Source organism: Sus scrofa, chromosome 14 (genome assembly GCF_054392235.1).
Source record: "Sus scrofa isolate SSC_HxYL_T2T_F1_AM1 chromosome 14, Sscrofa_HxYL_maternal_Yorkshire_Landrace_v2.0, whole genome shotgun sequence".
In the NCBI taxonomy this organism is placed as follows: domain Eukaryota; kingdom Metazoa; phylum Chordata; class Mammalia; order Artiodactyla; family Suidae; genus Sus; species Sus scrofa.
In genome coordinates, this window is record NC_139396.1 from 51,284,179 (window position 1) to 51,308,721 (window position 24,543).

The 24,543-nt window shown below is 41.5% G+C and overlaps 2 protein-coding genes across 14 annotated transcripts in view; both read right to left on the minus strand.

Annotated features, from left to right (window-relative positions):
• The window catches only part of CCDC62 (coiled-coil domain containing 62), a 35,419-nt gene extending 30,270 nt beyond the window's left edge, over positions 1-5,149 (minus strand). For 5 of the 11 annotated variants that reach the window (XM_084996206.1, XM_013982802.3, XM_084996205.1 and 2 more), the window contains exons 1-3: positions 4,964-5,149; positions 4,322-4,476; positions 1,864-2,056 (exon numbers count right to left, since the gene is read on the minus strand). In XM_084996206.1, coding sequence (XP_084852332.1) covers positions 1,864-2,056; positions 4,322-4,396 — 268 coding nt within the window. In that variant the 5' untranslated portion in view covers positions 4,397-4,476; positions 4,964-5,149. Of the gene's footprint in view, positions 1-1,863; positions 2,057-4,208; positions 4,744-4,963 lie in introns of those variants that run through there. The other 6 variants (XM_084996203.1, XM_021074076.2, XM_013982801.3 and 3 more) reach the window with 3 other exon arrangements.
• Positions 5,150-8,392: 3,243 nt separating this feature from the next.
• Positions 8,393-23,850, minus strand: DENR (density regulated re-initiation and release factor). Of its 3 annotated transcripts, XR_014827348.1 has the most exons (9): positions 23,728-23,850; positions 22,799-22,913; positions 17,685-17,704; positions 16,791-16,875; positions 14,788-14,871; positions 12,512-12,601; positions 12,029-12,145; positions 10,497-10,636; positions 8,393-10,370 (listed from the first exon to the last, which is right to left on the minus strand). XR_014827348.1 is itself a non-coding variant. In XM_001928848.7 (8 exons), the coding sequence occupies exons 2-8, from the start codon at positions 22,902-22,904 to the stop codon at positions 10,326-10,328; spliced, it is 597 nt and encodes a 198-aa protein (XP_001928883.1). In that variant the 5' UTR covers positions 22,905-22,913; positions 23,728-23,850; the 3' UTR covers positions 8,393-10,325. The 3 variants fall into 3 exon arrangements, 1 of the variants encoding a protein (XP_001928883.1); XM_001928848.7 differs by lacking the exon at positions 12,512-12,601; XR_014827349.1 differs by lacking the exon at positions 16,791-16,875 and having other exon boundaries at positions 10,081-10,370.
• Positions 23,851-24,543: the final 693 nt, after the last annotated feature.

The window sequence follows — 24,543 nt, forward strand, 5'->3', positions numbered from 1 at the left end:
TCATCTGCGACCTACACCACAGCGCACAGCAACACATGATCCTTAACCCACTGATGGAGGACAGGGATCAAACTCTCAACCTCACGATTCCTAGTCGGATTCGTTTCCGCTGTGCCACGACAGAAACTCCCCCCAAAACAGTTTGATCTGAAGCATACATAAGTGGAATTATACTCAATTATTTCTTCTATTTGTTTTTGCTTAGGATTATGACCGTGAGATGTATCCATGTGGCTGTGGGTAACTCCTGTTTGTTCACTGTCGTTGCTATATAATATCATTATATAATTATGCCAAAATTTATGTGCATTCTACTAATGATGGTCATTTGGATTGTTTCCACTTTGTAGCTATTAACAACAACAATATTGCTCTGAATTTTCTTTCTTTTTAGGGCCCCATCTGGGGCATATGGAAGTTCCCAGGCTAGGGATCAAATCGGAGCTGCCGAAGCCACAGCCAAAGCAATGCCAGATCTGAGCCATAACTGTGACCTGTGCTTCAGCTTGCGGCAAGGCCAGATCTTTAACCCACTAAGTGAGAGCAGGGATTGAACCTGCATCATCATAGACACTGTGTTTTTTGGGTTCTAAACCCTCTGAACCAAGACAGGAACTCCTTGAATATTCTTTTTTTTTCTTTTTCAGCAACCCCTGAGGCACAGAGAAGTTCCCAGGTCAGGGACCAAATCCAAGCCAAAGCTGCAGCCTATGCCACAGCTGCAGCAACACTGGATTCTTAACCCACTGTACCAAAAGCAGGAACCCCTGAATATTCTTGCAGATGCATATTGGTGCATTTTTGCAATTGATACTCCAAATGTGGCTCCTTGAGCTACAGCACTGATGTTATCTGGGAACTTGTTAGAAACTGCAGACTTTTAGGCCCCAGACCTATTGTATCACAATTTATGTATTAACAAGGTCCTTAGGTAACTCATATGCATCTGAAAGTGTGAGTGTATTTCCTAGAAATGGAAATGCTGGGCCATAAGCCATGTATTGCTTCAACTTTACCAGAACTGTTAAATGATTTTCCAAAGTAGTTGTACCAACTGACACTCCCACCAGCAGTGAATGAGCTTTCTCTTGCTCCATATTTTTACCAATACCTGATATTTTCTGCCCGTCTCATAAGTGTAAAGAGGCCTCATTATGGTTTTAATTTGCATTTCCCTAATTACAAATGAGAATGAGAACTTTTTGGTATATTTACTGACCACTCATTTCGCTTCCATGAAATGCCCATTCGAGTGTCTTGCTCATCTTTAAACCAGATATTGGAGTTCTCTTGTGGTTCAGTGGGTTAAGGTGCAAGTGTTGTCATTGTTGTGGCTTGGGTCACTGCTGTGGCATGGGTTCAATTCCTGGTCTGGGAACTTCCACATGACTCAGGTGTGGCCAAAATGAATAAGAGGGCATAAAAGGAAATTTTCGTGAGTCATTTTTGAGACTGCTCTAATTTTAAAAAATGACCATTTTAGGTATTCGAGATCAAGTTCAATACCAAAAGTTTAAAGTCTCTGAGTCAGTTCAAGAGAAATGGCTAGTCCTGTGGCATCTTCATTTATATTCTAGCCCAAAATGAATTTCTTAAAGGCTCCCTCTTGACTCCATGTTGACTGGAGTTCTCCTAGCACTCTTTCTCCAGTTAAGTACTTTGCTTGCCCTACTTTTAACTCACTCTGTGTTTGTCTGTTTGGTTGTGAGTGTTGGTGAAGTCCTCCCATCTTCAGTTACAATAAGCTCCAGGACAATAGGGATTGTATTGAGATGTTCCTTCTCTATCTTTCCTGTGAGCCCTTGTAATGAATGTGTTGTCATAGACAAGTGCATGACGGATGTTGCTGGATGTCTGTCTGACCTTCTAACTTGCTGCAACGTTCTTCCAAAGTCAACACTTTCTGCCGATCCTCTTCCCACGAAAGAAGTTGTCTCTGATGTACTGCAACCATATCATTGAGCTCTTTATCTCGATCTTTTAATTCTCCAATGAGCAGCTGCAGCTCTTTCCGTTGTTTCTCGATAGTGGAAATCTCAATTTCTGACCCGGTGTTCTAAACATAGAAAGTGGCTTTATGTCAAAATAAAACTAATCAACACAAATCGGCCAAAGTATATTTTCCAAACAACAGTATCTTCTTTTCCTGTCAATTCAAGGTAGTTTAACTATGTTTTATTCATTGATAACAAGTTCACATCTACTGTGCACCCTGCCTCAATCATTTCTGTCATGCCATATTCACCACTCTTAAAATGTTGGACCAATTTATAAAACTCTACTAGTTAATCACAACAAATTCAGTTCTGCATTTTATTCTTTGCTCTTAGCCCTCTCATATCAATCAACAATTCTAGAGCAATCAAGTAAAGGGAAACAGGAAATAATTACTGCTTAAATGTAACTGGTCCAAACTCAACATATCTACTTATATTTTGTAAAGGAAAAATTTCAAATATACACATAAGACAAGAGAATAGTACAATAAATTTCCATTTGCTCAGTACCTAGATTGCACCACTATCAAGATTTTGGCACCTCTGTTTCAACCTTCCTTTCTTTTTCTTTCTTTCTTTTTTTTTGGTTGGGCTTTGCAGAAGGCAGAAGTTCCCAGACCAGGGATCAAATTGGCACCACAGCCTCAAACTAAGCTGCAGCTGCCAGAGCGCCAGATCCGTAACACACTGTGCCAGGCCAGGGGTCGAACCTGAGTGCCAGGGTTTCCTAAACACTGCCAATTTCGCTGCGCCACAGCAGGAGCTCCAAGAAATGGAAACTTTTTTTTTTAGGGCTGCACCTGTGGCATATGGAGGTTCCCAGGCTAGGGGTCCAATCAGAGCTGCGGCTGCCAGCCTGGCCTACACCACAGGCACAGCAACGCCAGATCCAAGTCGTGTCTGCAACTTATACCACAGCTCAAAGCAATGCCAGATCCTTAACCCACAGAGAGGGGCCAGGGATCTAACCTGAATCATCATGGATACTAGTCATACTTGTTTTCGATGACCTAAGATGGGAACTCCTGAAATGGAAACTTTTATACCAGCCAACCTAAGGATTATAACCTGGAAGACAGTCTTTCTGAAAGCTCTGAGGGCTGTTCTGCCTGTAAGATGTCGAGGAATGTTTTCAAGACAAAGGATTATAGATAAATAATACATTGACCTTTACAGAGTCCAGATCTGTGCGTACAAGGTGAGTCACTACCTGACCCCTTATAGGATTGAGAAAAGACTGTTATCTTCTAAGGTGTAAACCTACTGGTGCCAGGAGAAAACTGTTTTTGGGGGCGGGGGGCAAGTAAGCATTCCTGTCTTCTAAAGAGATCTAGTTAATGTATAATGCAGATACATTATGTACACTAAAGTGGAGGAGGTAGTGGCTCAAATGGGAGAAGAAACTTTATGTTAAATTTTTCTTATCCTGCCTCAAAATAATTTTGTGGGAGTTCCTGTTGTGGTGCAGTAGAAACGAATCTGACTAGGAACCATGAGGTTGTGACTTCGATTCCTGGCCTTGCTCAGTGGGTTAAGGATCTGGTGTTGCGGTGAGCTGTGGTGTAGGTTGCAGACTCGGCTCAGATCTGATGCGGCTGTGGCTGTGGTGTAGGCTGGCAGTTGTAACTCTGATTAGCCTGGGAACCTCCATATGCCGAGGGTGCGGGCTTAAAAACCAAAAAATAATAATAATAATTTTGTTTCATCATAAGCAATCCAACAAACATTAATTATTATTGTTATATTATTATTAAGATTGTAAGTCACATTTCAAAGTACAATACTGTCTGCATCTATGAAATAAATAGCTGAAAAACAAAAACGAAACAATCACTATGCTCTACTCTGAAACTAACACAATATTGTAAATCAACTGTACTTCAATTAAAAAAAAAAACTGAAAGTGTTACTTTAAGAATTCTATCTTGGAGTTCCCGTCATAGCTCAGTGGTTAACGAATCCGACTAGGAACCATGAGGTTGCAAGTTCGAATCCTGGCCTTGTTCAGCGGGTTAAGGATCTGGTGTTGCCGTGAGTTGTGGTGTAGGTCGCAGGCCGCGGCTCGGATCCCAGCTCGGATCCCACGTTGCTGTGGCTGTGGCCTAGGCCGGAGGCTACAACTCTGATTAGACCCCTAGCCTGGGAACCTCCATATGCCGCTGGAGCGGCCCTAGAAAAAGGCAAAAAGACCAAAAAAATAAAAAAATCTACCTTACAAACAGTAATTTAAAGTTCACCAGGAGCCCATGTACATCACTACTGCTTTCTGGAAAAATAAAGAATTGCAAATAAATAAAAATGACGAGTGAATTTCAGTTACTTACTAAACAGAGAAAATGGAATTTGGAGTCAAGGGATTCCAAGTCCACAAACTTGAATTCCAGTCTTTGGTAAGTCATTCACTCACTTATTCATTCCTTCAACATTTAGCGCCATTTTGGGGATACAGCACTGAGCTCACCGGCAAGGAGCACGTATTCTAGTCGAGCAACACAAGCAACAGGCCAAGTGTACACATCCCGTTCAACTCAACCAATACCGGTAAATGCAAATGTCAGACAAGTTTATTTTCAAGACTTTTTAGTAAAATGGATTATAAGAGTGCCGCTCCACTAGCAGGCTGCTGTTAAGCAACGTTAAGGACAGGAAGCGAGAAGGCGTATATAAAGGCAGATCTACAAATGCCCACTGTTACCCTTAAAAAGTGAGCAGCACCTAATGCTCGCCACTCGACTTTGCGCCTGGGCTGAAAAACAAGATTTTATTAAAGGAAACGGATGTGACGCTCCCTCTTCCCTCTACATCCCGAGTATTGTTTTAAGCAGAAACGGTTCCCGAAAAACCAGCCACGTTCGGCCCAGACACACGTTGTCCCCGAGATCTGCCCTCCGCTTCCCACCGACCCGCCGGCGGAAACGGCGAGTCCGCCCGCGGCGGGAGGGAGGCGCCAAGCGGCGGCCGCTCACCTGGCGCCCGGCCAGGAAGGAGGCCGAAGGGTTCATAGGTGTTTCCTCCGCCCCCGGAGAGTCAGTGTGCGCAGCGTCACCTTAGAAACGCCATAGGCGCGCCTGCCCGGAGCGGCGGGGGCCAGCCCCGAGCGCTGGAGCCCCGCGCCCTCGCTGGCCCAAGCAAGCCCGCCTAAACCGCCAGCCCCGCGGAGCGTGCCCGGCCTCCCGGCCTATAGGGTCGCTGAGGGGCCGCCCCGGTTCTCGCGACACCCGGTGGCCGGTTGCGCGATCCCGCGGGAAGCCAGCTCCTACCCGGGCATTTTGTTCTTCCAAATCCGGACCTGGGGGCTCTTGAAAGGCATATCTGACGATGTAAAAGCCATTACCCACCGCCTGCAAAGAACCATCACCCAGGGAATGATAAAGCAACGAATGGCTGTTTCTGCTCCATGATCTCCTGCCAAACTGTGAACACGGTCGTTAGCTGCTGTGTACCCCTGGCATTCAGGCAACAAAGAGACTGGAGGCAGAAGCCAGCCCTGGCAGTTCATAGTCAGCTGCTGACCATCCTAGCAGACAGGCCTAAGCTAAGAATCAGGTGAAAAAAGAAAACAATTTTTTTGGACTCTTGATATAGCTCTTGAATTGCAATGAGAAACTTGACACTTTGTTGTGACAACATTTACTGTTCTGGGTTGAAACTAAGCTTTTTTTTTCTTCTTGGCCCTGCGTGAGGGATGTGGAAGTTCTGGACCAGGGGTTGAACCTGTGCTGCAGCAGCGACCCAAGCTGGCACAGTGACAACGATCCTTAACGCACTGCGCCAGAGGAGAACTCTGATACTAAGCTTTTTTCACCCTTTCTTCTACATTTTATTCTTCATGTTATAATAGGAATTGAACTATACAAAAATAATTGGAGGCGTTTCCACTGTGGCTCTGCAGAAATGAATCTGACTAGCACCCATAAGGACGCAGCTTCAATCCCTGGCCTTGCTCAATGGGTTAAGGATCCAGTGTTGCCATGAGCTGTGGTGTAGGCCAGCAGCTACAGCTCTGATTTGACCCCTAGTGTGGGAACCTCCATATGCCCCAGGAGCAGCGGCCCTAAAAAACCCCAAAAACAGGAGTTCCTGTCGTGGCTCAGTGGTTAACGAATCCGACTAGGAACCATGAAGTTGTGGGTTCGATCCCTGACCTCACTCAGTGGATTAAGGATCCAGCATTGTCATGAGCTGTAGTATAGGTTGCAGACATGGCTCAGATCCTACGTTGCTGTGGCTCTGGCTTAGGCCAGCGGCTACAGCTCCAATTCAACCCCTCGCCTGGGACCCTCCATTTGCCTCAGGAGTGGCCCAAGAAATAGCAAAAAGACAAAAAGACACACACACACACACAAAAAAAAAAATTGGAGTTCCCTGGTGGTGAGGGTTAGATCCCAGCCTGGGAACCACCGCATGCCAGAGAGCACAGCCGAAAAATGAAAAAAGCTTATATTTAACCTCTGATTGTCCACCCACTGCTGCTTAACTTGTAAGATGGCATTCCTGTCAAGACAGATCACCAAACACAGTCTTAATAGTATTTCACCTTTACTTTCTGGTTGACTGTAAATTAGCAAGACACGCCCTTGTGTTTATAAAAGACGATCCGAAAATGAAAAAATAAAATTTGAATTTCTTACTGTGAAGCTTTACTGATTTGGATGACACTTGCATCCTTAGGACAAGGTCATGTTGAGAATGGACAAGACAGTGCCTTCGAACTTAATCGAGAAAGCAAATGCTCTGAGTTCCTGTCGTGGCTCAGCAATAATGAAACCAACTAATATCCATGAGGATGCAGGTTCAGTCCCTGGCCCTGCTTAGTGCGTTAAGGATCTGGCATTGTTGTGAGCTGTGGTGTACGTCCCAGATGCAGCTCAGATCCTGTGTTGCTGTGGCTATGGCGTAGACTGGCAGCTGCAACTCCGATTCAACCCCTAGCCTGAGAACTTCCTTATGCTGCACAGTGGCCTAAAAAGGCAAAAGAAAAAAGAAAGAAAGCAAATGCTGACTAGTTGTTAAAAATGGCCTATCAGTAGCTGATTATGCAGTAACTCTTGGTAGTGGAATGAGAAAAAAAAAAAAAGGAATGTGGTTGAATGTCAGTTTTCCAATTGAGGAGCATTTTAATATTTCACATACTTCTAAAATTTCACCTTTGTAAAATTTGGTATTTTTAGGAAGCTCTAAAATGCCATCGTTCACAAGACAACCACATGCTTAACACTCAACTGTAAGAGTTGAGGTACAGGAAGCAGTAAGAAATGAGGCTGACATTTTAAGATTATGGCTGGTAAATATTAACTGAATATGGTAAGGGATTATTATGACTAGTTGCAAATCAAAAATTTCACTATTTTGGATTCCTGTTGTGGGTGAGCAGGTTAAGGTTCGAGTGCTGTCACTGCTGTGGCTCAGGTTACTGCCAGTTTTGATTCTTGACCCAGGAATTCCCCACATGCCAAGCATGCTGACAAAAAGGAAAACAAAACAAAAAACATAAAGTTAACTTATCAACTTTTAAGAGTGAGAAAGCTACCATGGATTATACCTTAAGAGACAGCTGATTTACTGGGGCTTCTATGTAATAAATAAAAAAGAAGTGTTTTTTTTTTTTTTTTCCGTCTATTTAGGGCTGTACACGAAGTATGTAAGTTCCCAGGCTAGGGGTCAAATCAGAGCTACAGCTGCCAGCCTACACCACAGCCACAGCAACTCAGGATCTGAGCCTCGTCTTCGACCTACACCACAGCTCACGGCAACGCTGGATCCTTAACCCACTGAGCAAGGCCAGGGACCGAACCCGCAACCTCATGGTTCCTAGTCGGATTCGTTAACCACTGCGCCACAACAGGAACTCCATCCAGCATCTATTTTTTAAAAATAAATAAAAGACCACCCATCAAAACTGTATTTGGGAGTTCTCGTTGTGACGCAGCAGAAACAAATCTGACTAGGAACCATGAGGTTGCAGGTTCAATCCCTGGCCTTGCTCAGTGAGTTAAGGATCTGGCGTTGCCATGAGCTGTGGTGTAGGTTGCAGATGCAGCTCGGATTGGCATTGCTGTGGCTCTGGCGTAAGCTGGCAACAACAGCTCCGATTGGACCCCTTGCATGGGAACCTCCATTATGCCACAGGTGGGCCCTAAAAAGACAAAAAAACAAACAAAAAACTGTATTTGCATTTGAAGTTGCCATATTGATGGCAACTCTCTTATACATAAAATAAGTCTATTTAAAGGTTAGTATTCTTTTGGAAGTTCTCTGACACAGCGGTTTAAGGATCTGGCATTGTCACTGTAGCAGCTTGAGTTGCTGCTGTGGTGCAAGTTCAATACCTGGCCTAGGAACTTCCACGTGCCACAGGGGTGGGGAAAAAAAAAACATTGTTTTTGCTAAAATACTAGATTGTGAAAGCATTTATTTAATACAAACATACACAGACCATATGAATTAAAATCAATCTTTAAACTACTAGTACATTTTAATCAGAGATTTAACTGTTGCATTTTAAATTTCAGGTAAAAGAAAAAGATTTAGGAATTCCTGTTGTAGCTCAGCAGTTAGCGAACCCAACTAGCATTCATGAGGACTCGGGTTCAATCCCTGGCCTTGCTCAATAGGTTAAGGATCTGGCATTGCTGTGAGCTGTGGCATAGGTCGCAGACTCAGCTCGGATCTGGCGTTGCTGTGGCTCTGGTGTAGGTCGGCAGCTACAGCTCCGATTAGACCCCTAGCCTGGGAACCTCCATATGCTGCAGGTGCGACCCTAAAAAGACAAAAAAAAAAAGGAAGAAAAGATTTACACATATTATACACAAGGATGATTTTAATCTTGCATTTTCCTGCAGTAACATCCACTGCTGGCTATATATGGATTGAAACTGCATTTGCCAAGAACTGTGAACATTAAGAATCTTTACATGAAGTCACGTGTTGATACGATCACGTAGACATCTTCCAGCACCAAAAGAATACATACATAACACATACCAAATGGTTTTGATGGATAAATTTGCTTCATCAATTTTATTTAGCTAAATTCACAGTTAATGCAGAGTTTCATATTCTTAATTTACGTCTTTGTTACACATTCTAAGATTTCAATTATTTTAAAAACCCACTTATTCATTCAAGATTGTAATTTGCACGGTAATGAACAATGGGTTCTAAATTTCTTCAAGGTGTCTACAGCAATTTAAAATACCATGAATCTTTTCAATTGGTAGCAGCTGACTTAGGACCTTTATAAAAACCAAGTTTAAATTCATTTAATGCATTCATTAAAATTCATTGTCACTGTTTCCCTTGTGAGAAAAGTGTTTCAATTGCTGTCTCCCACACTATATATTGAGCAATACAGTACGTTTTCAACTGATTAGCAGAATTTCACTTACATATAAATTTATAGCCAGAACAAGAACTTAGCCTCTTTGAATGGCTGTCCAGTCAAAACAATAATAATGTATAAAATGGGTCTGGGGGGGTCTGACCTCCTGCTTAACATTATCAAACATGTTTCCATGTATTCTTGGAAAATACTTTAATTATATGCAAATATTCTACCATACTACACATCATTTCTTTAATCATTTCCCAGTGTTCATTTATATCACTTGCAGTTTTTTGACATTATGAACAGCACTGTGATGAACACCCTCACCCATAATTTTAAGCCAGACATTGTATCTTTAGGATAATGTTAAAGAAAGTGGGTCAAACAGTGTAGGTGGTTTTAAGGCTTTTAATATACTTTACCAAATAATCTCCAGAATAGCTTGAACAACTGTTACCCAACAATATGTTAATATGCCCACAAAGTGAACTTGGTTGGAAATGAAGCAAATTCAACCACAGATCTCTGAGATGCTCAAGCATCTCAAAGCTATCACACCAAAGAAGCAAGGAGACAGTTATTACTGGTGATGAAGCCAAATTCAAATTCTTTAAAATATTACTCAGCTCTGAAAAACAAACAAAACCATGATTTAATTAAATCATGATTATTTAAAAATAATCAATAGAAAAGCTTTCCACAGAAAGTCTACAGTGTTTTCCCAAAAATAAAGTTAAAAAGAAAGAGAAAAGTCAGTACCAAATGACCAAAAATTTTTATTTAACTAAATTCTATTTCATGCATAAGCATGACAGTCTCCCCTGTTTATTAGACTTTGGCAATAAAAAAAAAACAAGCAGCCTTGTATAGAACAGTGAAAATGCCAAGGGTGAGGGCAGGCTACAGTTTTACTGTAGGATAAATATATATATTTTTAAAAGTCCTCTCTCCCTTTGGCCATTCAACAATCAGTTCAGATCATTAAATACAAATTTTCAAAATCACTTCTTCACTTCGCCAAGATCTTCAATGCTATCATCATCCACCTATAAAACACAAATAATTACATTGCATGAGTTGTGGTATCAACTAACATGGAAGAAACTGGCTTCAATAACTTATTATTTTTTTAATAACTTACTTCTGCAGACACACATATTCCAAATACTCACCTCTGGCCATTTTTCCTGAATGACATCAATTATGTCATCTGTAAAGTCTCCCTGAATGATGATTTCATCCTCCCCTGTTACTGAGGCACCACAGGAGAATTTCTGAGCAAAAAATCTTTGTGCTTCTTTAAGATCAATTTCTGTTATTTTAAAAAAAGAAACAGTAAGACTATAATTGTAATCATACATCAAAGATATTTTCCCATTTTGAAATTTAATCTGCATTTTAAATTCATAAAGCAGATTGTGTTAATGGGTTTCATGTTCCCTTCAGAACAATAATTACAAACTACTCACAGGAAGTGATACGACAATTCAACTTCTATTCTCAAGGTCAAATAAAGCATCAGTACATAAAAATAAGATCATCCATACTATTCATAACTCATACAATAAGATCAAAATAAATCCAGGACACATTAATTGCAACTTTACATATATATTTCCAAGTTCATGAAGTTCTTTTGTTTATCCCTTTTTTATGAAAGAAAAATTTACAGTAGAGAAACAAGCCCAATATTTATGATGTGGTCTAGTGACTGTTTTTCAATTCATGTTGTCTGTCAAATAAAGGAATCTATCCTTCCGAGTTTCACTATTCATTCAAGGCCTCTAGGAAATGGAGGGGCTTTGAAGCAGGACATTCTGCTACTAACCACCTTCTCTTACCCTCTACTGTTGTCCCAGAGGGGACAGGTAATTTTGCAATTGATCTTAAAGAAGCCTTCAGGAACAGAGGAGCAGACTGGTAGGTTTAAAGGGAAATCTATCTAGCCCTCCTCATTCTACGTAAGTGCCCAAGCAGAAATCCTTGAAAGGAAAAAGTTAAACCAGTCCCCTCTGCAAAAAATCTTTAAGTTGCTTCAAAATTTGATTTTGGGAGTTCCTGTTGTGGCTCAGCAGAAATGAACCTGACTAGTATCCATGAGGATGCAGGTTTGATCCCTGGCCTCACTTAGTGGGTTAAAGATCCAATGTTGCCATGAGCTTCTATGTAGCTCCAAGATGTGGCTTGGATCCTGCGTTGCTGTGGCTGTGGTATAGGCTGGAAGCTGCAGCTCTGATTTAATCCCTAGCCCTGGAACTTTCATATGCTGCAGGTGTAGCCCAAAAAAGCAGAAAAAAAAAAAAAAAAAAAGATTTTGAAGCCACAGTTAGAAACACAAAATCTCATTTTGGATCTTCCTAGCAAAAAAACAGAACTGTAAAATTTTCATGAGACTAAAAAGAGAGAGAGGGAGTTCCCGTTGTGGCACAGTGGAAATAAATCTGACAACCATGAGGTTTCGGGTTTGATCCCTGGCCTCACTCAGTGGGTTAACGTTCTGGTGTTGCCATGAGCTGTGGTGTAGGTTGCAGACATGGCTTTGATCCTGCGTTGTAAGCCAGCATCTGTAGCTCCTATTTGACCCCTAGCCTGGGAAACTTCATATGCCGCAACTGCAGCCCTGAGAAGCAAATAAATAAATAAATAAAGGATGAATAAATGAATGTAGTTCACACATTTGAAACATACTTAAGCTTAGACTCACCAAAAGTTGCAAGGCCACACACTCTTGTTACGTATTTCTTCTTTGCTCTTGGAATTTTGGCTATCGTAACTTTTTGTGGTACAGTCTTCTTTTTTTGTTTTATTTGACCCCTTCCACCTTTATTTATTAAGAAAGAGCTCAGGATTAGTTGTTTTGTTTTTATCATAAATACACAGTACCATCTTTAAATTTCTTAATTCTCAAAAGGTATCAAATGTTAATTTCTAAAGCTTCCTTTTTTAATACAAAATTAATAAACACATGCATGAGTGTTCATTCAATCAGTACTTATTAAGTACTATGTACACTGCACTAAAGACTAAGGACACAAAGATGAACAGACCAAGACCACAGTCCCTGCACTCCAGGGATTCTCAGTCCAGTGCAGAGAGACAAAAGATAAAATAATTTGAGCAACCAGATGTATACTGTAATAGGCCCCCTGAATACGGCACCACATAGCTATGTAGAGGAATGGCTTACTCTGCTTCCAGAGGACAGAAAAAGTTTCCTAGAGGAAGTGGCATCTAAGTTCTTGCAAAATAAGGAATGGTCCACTTGAAGGGAGAAGGGCTGGGGAGATATAAAAAAAGGATATTCTAGGAAAAGGAAACAAGTACAAAGATAAGAAAGGGCATTATATTTGAGAACTATACTTGTATTTTTTTTTTTTTTGGACAGGAAAGTAGGACTCATTGGTTGGCATTGTGTAAGCCACTGCACACCAGACGCCCTTGGGGATAAAAGCATGGCTGGCTTAACTGGCTGCAAATACACTTGTCTTGATGAAGGGACCTTATGGATATGCAGGAGAGGAAGCCAGAAAAGCAAAGATTATATACCAGTCACTGAAGGACTAGTACATCATGCTCTGTCATTTTATACTGCAAAGAAGAGAAGCCAGTGAACAATTGACTATGCATGAGTGAAATAACCAATTTGTTTTCTCAAGATCACTGTACAGTGTGGAGGATGAGTCCATGACAAGCAAGTGTGAGAGGCCACTGAGAGGTTCCTACAGTAGTTCAGGCAGAAATTAAACAAAACCTAAATAGGGAGTTCCCATAGAGGCTCAGTAACAAACCTGACTAGTATCCATGAGGAGCAAGTTTGATCCCTTGCCTCGCTCAGTGAGTCAAGGGTCCAGAGTTGCCGTGAGCTGTGGTGTAGGTGGCAGATGCAGTTCTGATCTGGCGTTGCTGTGGCTGTGGAACAGGCTGGCAGCTGCAGCTCCAATTCAACCCCTGGCCTGGGAACATCCATATGCTGCAAATGCAGCCCTAAAAAACAAAACAAAAACCCTAAACAAAGTAGGGGCAACAGTAATCAGTAGACAAGGATAAACAGAGGAAGGATTTAGGACTGGTTAAAAGGGGCAACAAGAGAGAAGCTAAGACGGGTCTCAGGGTTTCTGGCTGAGAAGACTGGATAAACTGTGCCGTCAATACCAAAGGTAGAGAAAACAAGATGCAGATTTGGGACTTAGTAAGTTTATTAAGGAAATGCTGCTCTGGAGGTGTCTGTGGAACCATGAGCATTTCCAATCTAGAGACATGGGATTTGGGAACTGTAAGCATAGAGTGGTGGCGCAAGTTAAGGATGTGGACAAATCACCCAGGGAGGAGGTACAGGATGAGAAGGTAAGTGGGCTGAGGACAGAATCCTGGGAAACAGTAACTTTTAAGGAACAGAAGGGAGAAGAGAAGTCTGCATGTAAGACTGAAGAGGAGTTAAAGGACAATGAGGGAGGACACACAACACCTCAAGGGAATACTCTTACCACCTGGCAATCACCTAGCTGTTTGTGACCCTTGTTAGAAGAGTTTCAGTGTCATGGAAGTCAGGTTAGGATGGACTGAGGAGTAGAGAGTGAATGACAGAACTCAAAGGTGGTAGTAAGTCTAGTCTTACTAAGTCTGGCTAAGAAGGGAAGAGGGAGGTAAACCGTGCAAAAAAAGACACAAGCTCTTGGGGGCATTTTTCTTTGAAGGCAGAGTCCTACAAATATTTGTAAGCTAATTTCAGTCAGGGGAGGATTAATTAAGGAGAAGAAATACACGGGGACAGGATTCAGAGCATGAGGAATTTGTTTTACAAAGAGGTAGTGAGTTCCTGTTGTGGCTCAGCAGAAACGAATCTGACTAGCATCCATGAGGATGCAGGTTTCATCCCTGGCCTTACTCAGTGGGTTTTAAGGATCTGATGTTGCCATGAGCTATGGTGTAGCTCAGACTGGCTCAGATCTGGCACTGCTGTGGCTGTGGCATAGGCCAGTGGCTACTACTCCGATTTAACCCCTAGCTGGGAACCTCCATACGCCTTGGGTGTGCCACTTAAAAAAGACAAAAAAAAAAAAAAAAAAAAAAAAAAAAGAGGAGAGGCATACAGGTACATGCAACAGTTATAAAATTCAACTGAGCTAACAGAAGTAATGAGAGAACAAAATCTTTTCTCAATGTCCTCACTCTAAGTAGAATACACAGGTATTTTAATAAGGTAACAAGATTTTTAAGTCATCAACAAGCTATCTGGTGGCTTCTTACAGCAAATAAAGCATGTTTTCTTAGGTCCAATTTCCTGATAAATCCAAATCATATGACATCCAGTCATCCTGAGAATATGCTTCTGTATCCCTCTGTAGTACACATAGCGAATTATAGTAAAAGGTAGATGATGCTCACTTTGGAAATGCTTTCATTTCTTATTCTATCAGAAGGAGGATATGTTATATAGAATCAAATCATAGATTCTGGTCTCACCTCTCTTTTGCTTTTTCTTCTCTTCTTCTTCCCCTGCTGTACCTTGACCCTCAGTAATTCCAGCTTCTTGTTTGGGTGAATTTTCTAGATGTAAAAACAAAATCCAAAAGCTTCATGTAAACCTTGGAAAAAATGACCTTTGAGGAACCTCATACACAAATTAGATATTTTACCAACAAAGGAGTGTAACATTTATAAAACAAATGATTCTATTGCTAGATTCCTATCAAGCCTAATTCTGAAGTCATTATGATAGATGTATGGTGACATGAGACAAGAAGTCTTTGATATGTGAGGATTATAATTTTTTAAGCCACATTAAAGGCACTCATAACACTCAAGACTCCACAGGAGTCTAAGCATACTAATTCTGTTAACAGCAAGCCTGGTCTTGGATATGAAGTTATATCCTAGGGGGTCATGTTCAGGGCCCACTACGAGGACTGACTATAACATCAGATTGGGGGGTTCTTATACAGCCACGGACAGTGACTATGTTGTTTCAGGGATTGGACCTCAAAGAAACGACCTCAAATAGGGGACTAACACTATTGGATACACCTATAGGCCTGTCTCCAGCCCAGGATTTTCATTCTTCCTGCTACTGCCTTCATTTTTACCAATCTTGTGAAAGAAGACATCAATTGTAACTAACTGAGGATATCTGTTCTCTTCTGCAGGCTTCTTAACCTCTGAAAATAGCAACTCTTCTTCTAGGAGCTTGGGCCTAAAATCTAGCTGTCCTCTTTTCACATATCAGAAGACTGTCAGCTCTATCTTCAAAATATATCCACAATCGGACCATTTTCATCACCCTCATTGCTACCTTTCTAGACTAAGTCATTATCATTCTAACAGACAACTGCAGGAGCCATCTCTCTGGTCTCCCTGCTTTGCTGACTATGCCTCTCTCCAGTCTACTCTTCTTTTTTTGGGGGGGGGGGGGCACCCACAGCACATGGAAGTTCTTGGGCCAGGTATTGAACCAGTTGTGACAATGCCGGATCCTCAACCCGCTGCGCCGCAAGGGAACTCCCACTTCAATCTGTTTGTGACATAGCAGCCAGATGATGTTGAAACAAAAGTCAGATCTTAGTATCACTCTTCTACTCAAACTGCTCCAACAGCTCCTCACCTCACTGAGAGGAAAAGATGAGATGTAGCCTTTAAGCCAAGGTCCCTTCATTATATTTCTCTGACTTTATCTCCTATTTTTCTCCCTGTCCTTCAATAAGCTCCAGGAACAAAGATCTCCTTGCTGTTTTCTAAATATGCTGGTAAGCATCTGCCTCAGGTCTTTTGCACTAGCTGTACCATCTGCCTGGAATGTTCTTCTCCCAGATATCCAAATGACGCTCTCTCTTACTTTAGGTCTTTCTTCAAATGCCATCTTTGCAGCAGAATCTTTCAGGCCTAACTAAAATTTCGAATTCCCTCCCCAACAATTCTTATTTCTTCACTCCATGCTTATAATTTAATGTACTTATTTGTCTTGTTTTACTGTCTCTCTTTATGGAATATAATTTCCAAAGAGTAGGTCTTTTGTTTACTGCTTTATCCCTAGCATATAAAACATTGTACAGCATATAGTGTACTTATAAGAAAATAAGTTGTTAGATGAATGAGTAAAAATACACATTCCCTTGTATCATTTACTCTTCTTTATATAAGAAAGTTGAGGAGTTCCTTTGTTAACACAGTGGGTTAAGGATCCAGCATTGTCACTACAGTGGCCCAGGTTGCTGTTGTGGTGCAGCTTCAATCCCTGGACTGGGAATTTTCGCAGGCCTTGGGCAGGCGAGGCAACAACAACAACAAAAAAAGTTGATATCCTGACCTGTCCTTTCTCAGAGATAAGACAATGAAGCCGTCTGTATTTTTACATAAGGAATTTTAACCCAAGAGCTTAAAACAGTTTTAAAGTTAATATCTTTAAAACAATGCCTTATGTGCATTTGTTTCAGGTATATAAACTTTGACGAAAGAAAAAAAAGAGTTCATACCTACAGTAAGTTTTGCAAACTCATTTGGAAAATTCTTCTCTAACCACTGTCTACATTTAGCAACATCAGGCATATATTCACAGTACTGGAGGGGGGGAAAAAAAGACAAACTGAATCACAACAGTACATCTGTAATCATTTTAATTAAAAATCATTCCCTATGCTTCCTATATATAGAATGATAAAACCAACTCCCACCTGACATCTTATCCACAGGAAATCTGTATTTAATCAGGAAATGCCCCATAAGATATTAAAAGTTGAATAACACCTCCTCCTGCAGCAATTTATTTCCTATCCACAAGCAGATGGGCCATTAGAAAACGAGAGTTCTCTTATAGCGCAGCGAGTTATGAATCTGTCGTTGTCACTGCAGCGGCTTGGGTCACATCCCTGGCCTGAGAACTTCTGCATACCATGGGCATGGGCAAAAAAAGAGAAGAAAGCAGGGAAAAGGAAAAAACAGACAAAAACAAGTATGTCTGTTTCATCCTTTGGGTACATTTACAGTCTCTCATTATTTTCAAGACTTGCCCAGAGCCAGACTTAGAAGCTTATCAACAGAAAAGTCTTACACATTATTTATGCTTTCTCTTCTCTGTTAAGATGTTAAATTTTGGCCTTAAGGATATTCTTGTTTTATTAGCTGACTATTCATTAATTCCATGTAAAAATCAAAACATATAGCCAAGTGCAACAGATGCACATATGTGACTCAAAGTCTAAAGAAAACAATTTGCATGACCACATAATTATTCTAAACCAACGTTCTCTAAAAAGGGTTGAAAATCTGCCATCAAAAAATAGAAAATGAAAAATAAGAAAATGAAGTTCCCAAGTTAGCTCTAGTCAATGATCTCAAATGCAAAGTTAAAGAACTCTGAAAGGACTTACCTCTGTTGGTAATGAACAGACTGGGGAAATGAGAAAAAAAAAGATTTAAAAATATAAATAAATATGTATACACACACACCTTAAAATAACTTTAAAAAAAATCTGACAAAATGCTTCTATATTTTCCTATAACTTTTCTGTAACACTTTCAAATATTACCCCGTCATGTGCCTTTTTTTTTTTTTGCAGCAAACAGCACATGGTTAATAGAGATATTATCTTGATTTCTTTTTTTTGATCTAAAGAATGTCTCTTCAGTTGATGACACATCAAACTATACTATCTGGCATGACTTAAGGTTTTACCACAACCACTTCAATGGGTCTGAAACTAAGCTAAGATGGAAACAATTCCCCATATAACAAAGCCTAAATGGAGTTAGTTATTGCTTTTGATAATCCCACCAAGACACCTACTACTTTCTATTCATACTAACATATTTACAGATTTTAGTAGCACTTTTACTACCATTTCTTTGCAATATACTTTTTCTTTTCTTTTTGATGTTTGCTACATAAGATAGAGAAAGTATGAATTTCCTTCCTTAGAGGGAAAGTTGCTTCAATCTTGTCAATGAATAACTGAAAAAGGCTAAGGAACAAGAAAAACTCAAAAAGCTTCCCTGTTTTTAACTATAATTGTATTACTGCATAAACTGCTTATTTTATTTTTATTTTTAAGGTGAGGAATGGAGTAGTTCAGTGTGCCCAACACCTTGACATTTGTGAGAGGAAGGGTGGTATAACATTACTAATTAATTACTTTATACTGGGTACATGCTAGGCACTTTGTTCTGCTTCGTATTATTATGCTTAATCATCACAACCCTATAAAGATATACCATCCCTGTACTACAAGTGTTAGAACACGTAACTCATTTGCATCTCATTAGAACAGGACTTGAAAAAAAAAAAAAAAAAAAAAAGAACAAGATTTGAACCCTGGTCTGTTTCTGCAGCTCATGCTCTTAACCACTAAATCAGATCATACAACATAAAGGCAAGGTTGCTATATGCCAGCCCACCATCACTCTTTTATCGATGAAGCCCTGAAAAAGGCAAAATAGCTCATCCAATGACACAGCTGATACACAGCAGAAGAAAACTGAATCCAGCATTTATTTCAAGTTTAGAATTCTTTTCCCTAAAGTTCTCCCTGGTTAACCAGAGCTAATTCTGAAAGTTCAAGTTCAAATACTAGAAGGTAGAGATATTCAGCCACACTTTCAGGATATAATTATAGGTTAAATCCCATTACAGCAAATATTAAGACCATAAAACTCTGTACACCACTTCACTAATATTCAGTTCAGCAAAATTCTAATACAATGAAAAACTTTGGACAATTCTTCCAAGTTCCAAGTTGTTATTTGCTTTTAAAGTCAGTATCTCTCCACAGATGACTGTGTACCTCTTTGTATTTAATTTAAAAGATAAAACTGGAGGGTTCCTGTCGTGGCGCAGTGGTTAACGAATCCGACTAGGAACCATGAGGTTGCGGGTTCGATCCCTGGCCTTGCTCAGTGGGTTAATGATCCGGCGTTGCCGTGAGCTGTGGTGTAGGTTGCAGACACGGCTCGGATGCTGCGTTGCTGTGGCTCTGGCGCAGGCCGGTGGCTGCAGCTCCGATTAGTCCCCTAGCCTGGGAACCTCCATATGCCGCAGGAGCGGCCCAAGAAATAGCTAAAAAGACAAAAAAAAAAAAAAGATAAAACTGGCAGGGAGAATCTGAGCCCTGTCATGTGTTCTGCTGTTGACCTGTGGCCACAATAAAATTTATGAATTTGCTACTTATAAAACTGCAGCTTTTCAAGGAAAAGATCTGTCACTAATCATATCACTAAGAGTGGAACAACCTGACATTATGTACCTGCTGACGTGATGCAATATGAAGAACAAAGCCTCATCATCCATGAAACCTTCTGCTCTGATCTCAATGTCTGTGTCCCCTCAAAATTCATATTGAAATCCTAACGCCCAATATGATGGGAATTGGAAATGGGGCCTTTGGGAGTATTATTCTTCTCAATAGCCCTCTGAAGTAGGGTCTACAGTTATCCATTTTATGGATGAGGGAACTGGCCAAGGTCAACCAGTGAGAAAATGGCTAAGCCAGGATTCAAACTCAGATGACTTCAGATTCTGAAGCCTCAGTCTTGTAGATAAATGTTGCCTGGGAAATGACCCCATCTTAGTTGCTCTTGTGTCTCACTATATTCTAACCAGCATTCTGCTCCAATCACCCCTTATTTTCCCTCTACCTTGAAGATACCATATTAAATCTTACCACATTCTTCTTTTTTTTTTTAGGGCCACACTGCAGCATATGGAGGTTCCCAAGCTAGGGGTCAAATTGGAGCTACACCAAAGCAACAGCAACACCAGATCCAAGCCTAAACCACAACTCACGGCAACGCCGGATCCTTAACCACTGATTGAGGTCAAGAATCGAACCTGCAATCTCACGGTTACTAGTCTGATTTGTCTCTGCTGCACCAAAGTGAGAACTCCACCACTGTATAATTCTTAAGAATTCCTTCAGCTTTCTTTGCAAATTCTACTTATTACCTAAGGCTTCTCACTCCCTCACTTCACCTTCCCAGCTTCCCTCTGAACAAAGACCCCTCCTTTTCCTGATATCCTATTTCGTAGTTATAGTCAGCACAATTTAATATTCCCTAAGTGCTTCTCCTACAACTAGACCTTAAATTCCTTGAGGAAAAGGTAACTCCATCTCCATCTTAATGCCTGGAGTATCAATACAAACTAGGGAGGGAAATAAAAATAAACCTTTCTTAAAAAGATTAGGGACCTCTGGTCAACACATTATCATTGGGATGGACTGCTATTTAGTGCAGCTGTTCAATCCATCTTAGCTGACATAAGCAACTGAACAGGATGGCTTTCATATACTGTAATTCATCAATTTTAATTTTTTTTCCTGTTTTTAGAGAGATTCATCTCATACTGATGGTATATCAATCTAACAATTTTTTCTTTCTTAGTAGAACCTAAAATAATGGTGCATCTTATAAAATATGGAGATTTAGGAATCAAATATGGAGACTTAGGAGTTCCCGTCGTGGTGCAGCAGAAACAAATCTGACTAGGAACCATGAGGTTTCAGGTTTGATCCCTAGCCTCGCTCAGTGGGTTAAGGATTCGGCCTTGCCATGAGCTGTGGTGTAGGTTGCAGACGTGGCTCGGATCCCGCGTTGCTGTGGCTCTGGTGTAGGCCGGTGGCTACAGCTCCGATTGGACCCCTAGCCTGGGAATCTCCATATGCCATGGGTGCAGCCCTAAAAAGGACAAAAAGATAAATAAATAAATAAATAAAATAAAATATGGAGACTTAGATTCGATGAACTAAGATATAAAGAATAATAGGTCTTAAGAACATCTGACAAGGATGGATAAATTATACTAAACTGGTATACTTTCCTAATAATAGCACTTACTGCATCCCATTTTTATGTTAGTTGCTGAACTAGCTTTATAGGAATTATCTAACTTAAGATGTAATCATCACCTTCATTTGACCATAAGAAACAGACCTCTAATCCTAAGTGAAATCAGGTAACTTGCCCAAGGTCACACAGCTAGAATTTAAGCAGGAGCAGCTGATGCCGCCCTAGATAAGGGTGCAATCCTTGGTCCATGACTCCAAAGGCAAACAGTTTAACCATATAAGACCAGCATCATAGTAAAACTCGATCAACCCCACAAAAAGTCCCCCTGTCTACTCTTTGAGGTATTTTACACTAATTTTATTTCAAAGATATTTAGTAAATAAGTTGATTCAACTTTTTAACTCAGTGATATCACCTCTCCTCTAGAGTAATTAAACTCCAGATGAAATCTCTATTAAACACACAAGAATGTAAAGTCCATGAGAACAAGGACCTTTTCTAACTTATTCCTTATTCAGTCCCCAGCACTTAAAACATTGCTAGACACATAATAAGTGGTTGAAAATATTTACTGAAGGACCCACTGTGGCTCAGCAGGTTAAAGATCAGGCATTGTCTTTTTTTTTTTTTTTTTTTTTTTGGTCTTTTTTGCTATTTCTTGGGCTGCTCCTGCGGCATATGGAGGTTTCCAGGCTAGGGATCGAATCGGAGCTGTAGCCACCGGCCTACACCAGAGCCACAGCAACGCGGGATCCGAGCCACGTCTGCAACCTACACCACAGCTCATGGCAACGCCGGATCGTTAACCCACTGAGCAAGGGCAGGGACTGAACCCTCATGGTTCGTAGTCAGATTCGTTAACCACTGCGCCACGACGGGAACTCCAGGCATTGTCTTTGAAGCGTCGAGGGTTCAATCCCAGCCCACTACAGTGGGTAAAGCTCTGGCTGGTAGCTGCAGCTCAGATTCAATCCCTGGCCTGGGAACTTCCATATGCTGTGGGTGTGGCAAAAAAAAAAAAAACTTACTAATAAAAGTAATATTTACTTGCCCTTTTACTTTACTGTCTTGTATCTTCAAGTTTTTCTGAACCTTTCCAAGATGCTAGTAAAATTAGAGTATTTCCAATTCACAAATATTTCTTTTGAAAATGAGGAAAAACACTCAAAGGGGAAAAAAAATTTGATTTATATTTTACTAATTAAACCCACTTCCCCAAGACCATCCCATCACTCCAACCTCAACAATTTCCACTTGTTATTGACATCAGCCCTATACTACACTAAGACAAAGCTGCTTATTTCTCCACAGAAATGCATCAAGCTTTATCTTGGCAGCTCTTTGCTTCATCTGGGATGCCCTTCCCCAATTCCTCATCCAGTCCCTGCCATCCCTTAAGAATCAGTACCTTCCAAGAAGCTCACCTTTAATAGCTAGACTAGGAAATAACATTAAGCTGAAATGATCTATTTGCTCATCTCTATTGGACTGCAAACCTCTCCAGGCCAAGTAGCAAAACAGAAGTCACAAGGCTGGGAAAATCTGTTAATCCATGCCTCCTTTTCCCCAATCTCCCCACCTCCCAATTAAATATTCACCAAATGACAAAAACAGGAAAAAAGGATTACTACGACCATATGTGAAACCACTTATTGTAATACATAATACAGTGAATAAAAGCCATTTGCTGCCTTCCAACACTTGCCTCCGCAGTAAAGGACTCGAAGTGGGTAATCTGCATCTAACTTGGTATTGCTCTTCAGGTCTCCTTTGCAATCATGCCCACCAGATTCAGAAATGTCAGCAGCCATTTCACAAACCTGTAAGCAAGGAAAATAACACAACTTCACTCTTTTGGAGCAAGACTCCCAGAGAAATAGTGTTCAGGTGTAGCCTCACCTCCTCCTACTAGAAATCCCCCTACCCCTCAAATCTGTTTCAATTCTCTGCTGAATTAAAGGTACAATTTGCACTAGGATTCATAAAATAAGTAATCCAGTCAACTGTATTTCAATAAAAAATTTTTTTAAAGAAGTAATTCGGGCACATTCTTTTCCAGGTGTACAGGTGAGATTCATAGCTAATGGACCATGACAACTAGGGAGTGGGGGGTACTCGTGGAAGAGGAAGCAATGGGGAAAAGGATGGGGAGGGTGACCTCGGTAGAGGCGGGGCGAAACGTCTGGGGGTGATTTGGAAGGGATGAAAACTGCAACAACAGAGAAAAACCACAAAGCATCTGAAAGAAGATGGAAAAACCTAGGAATAAGGGGTGGGTCACCGGAAGTACCCGGAGTGCAAGGTGTAGGGTCGGCTAGATGACAAGGGAGGGACGCTGAGGAGTCAGGAAAGGGGATGGGAGTGGGAGGGGGCAGGGAGGCCAGAGTCTGAGGAGAGAAAATGCGGGCAGAAGTACCAGGAAGGGGCAGATGTAAGAGCACTGAGGCGATAAGGGCGGCAAGATGTGGGGGTGCGACCTGAGGTAAAGGGGCAATCCCGGGGACACCAAAGGGGCCCATGTGGGCGGGGGTGTGGAGACGCCCGGCCCAGCCCCCTTCCGCCGGGCAGCACCTCAGCTTCCCCCACGCTCTCTACGAGCTTCTTGGAAACGGGAGAGGCACGAGGGGTCATTACCCAGGCGGTCGCACAGCCTCCGCCGCCTCCGCTCCCGCCACTACCGCCAGCTGAAGCGACACATGCGACTCCTCTTCCCTGCCCAGAGCCGCCCGAAAGCCCGTCTGCCAGCCGCGGTCCCGCGAGACAATAACCCTTTATCGCGAGATTAAGGCCGCCGCTGGGCGGCTGTCGCGAGAAACCTGAAGGCGGGGGCGGAGAGGACTAGGGAGCCTGCGCATTTTGCTCGGGGGCGGGGCTAAACAGTCTAGCGGCTGACGGCCAGCAGGCGGTGCTCGTTATCCGTAGCACAGGATGGGCGGTCCGCGCACGTCAGGGGTCGCGACGCGAAAGCGGAGACGTGCGTCTAAGTCAGCAATGACTCTTTATTACTGGGTTGGGAACGTTGCCCAGGGGTCTGGGGTGCATCCTGGAGTCCTGACTAAACCTCCAGCCTGTTGTATTAAGTCATCCTCCGCAGGGAGATTGCAGCTGGAAAAGGCCTTTGTTTTCATTTCAACACCATACCCTACCTTGGCAGAATTCATCGTGAAAAAATGAGTGCTATTTACATTTTTCTCGTCTCCCCACAATCTCATCACCCTATTTTCACAGCTTCCTCGTATTTACCACTCCTTATATGTGTTGTAAATTGGAATTAATTTCTCCCATGTCAAGCTTTCACACACGGTGTGTCTTAGCTTTGCTTCCAACCTAATTTCATTTTGGGAAAAACCCTTCATATCCATCTTCAGCCTGAGCCCTGTTTGTGAAATGGAAGTAACACTACAACACTCACAGAGCTAGGAGAGTTAGGGAAATGGTGATTAAAAAGTG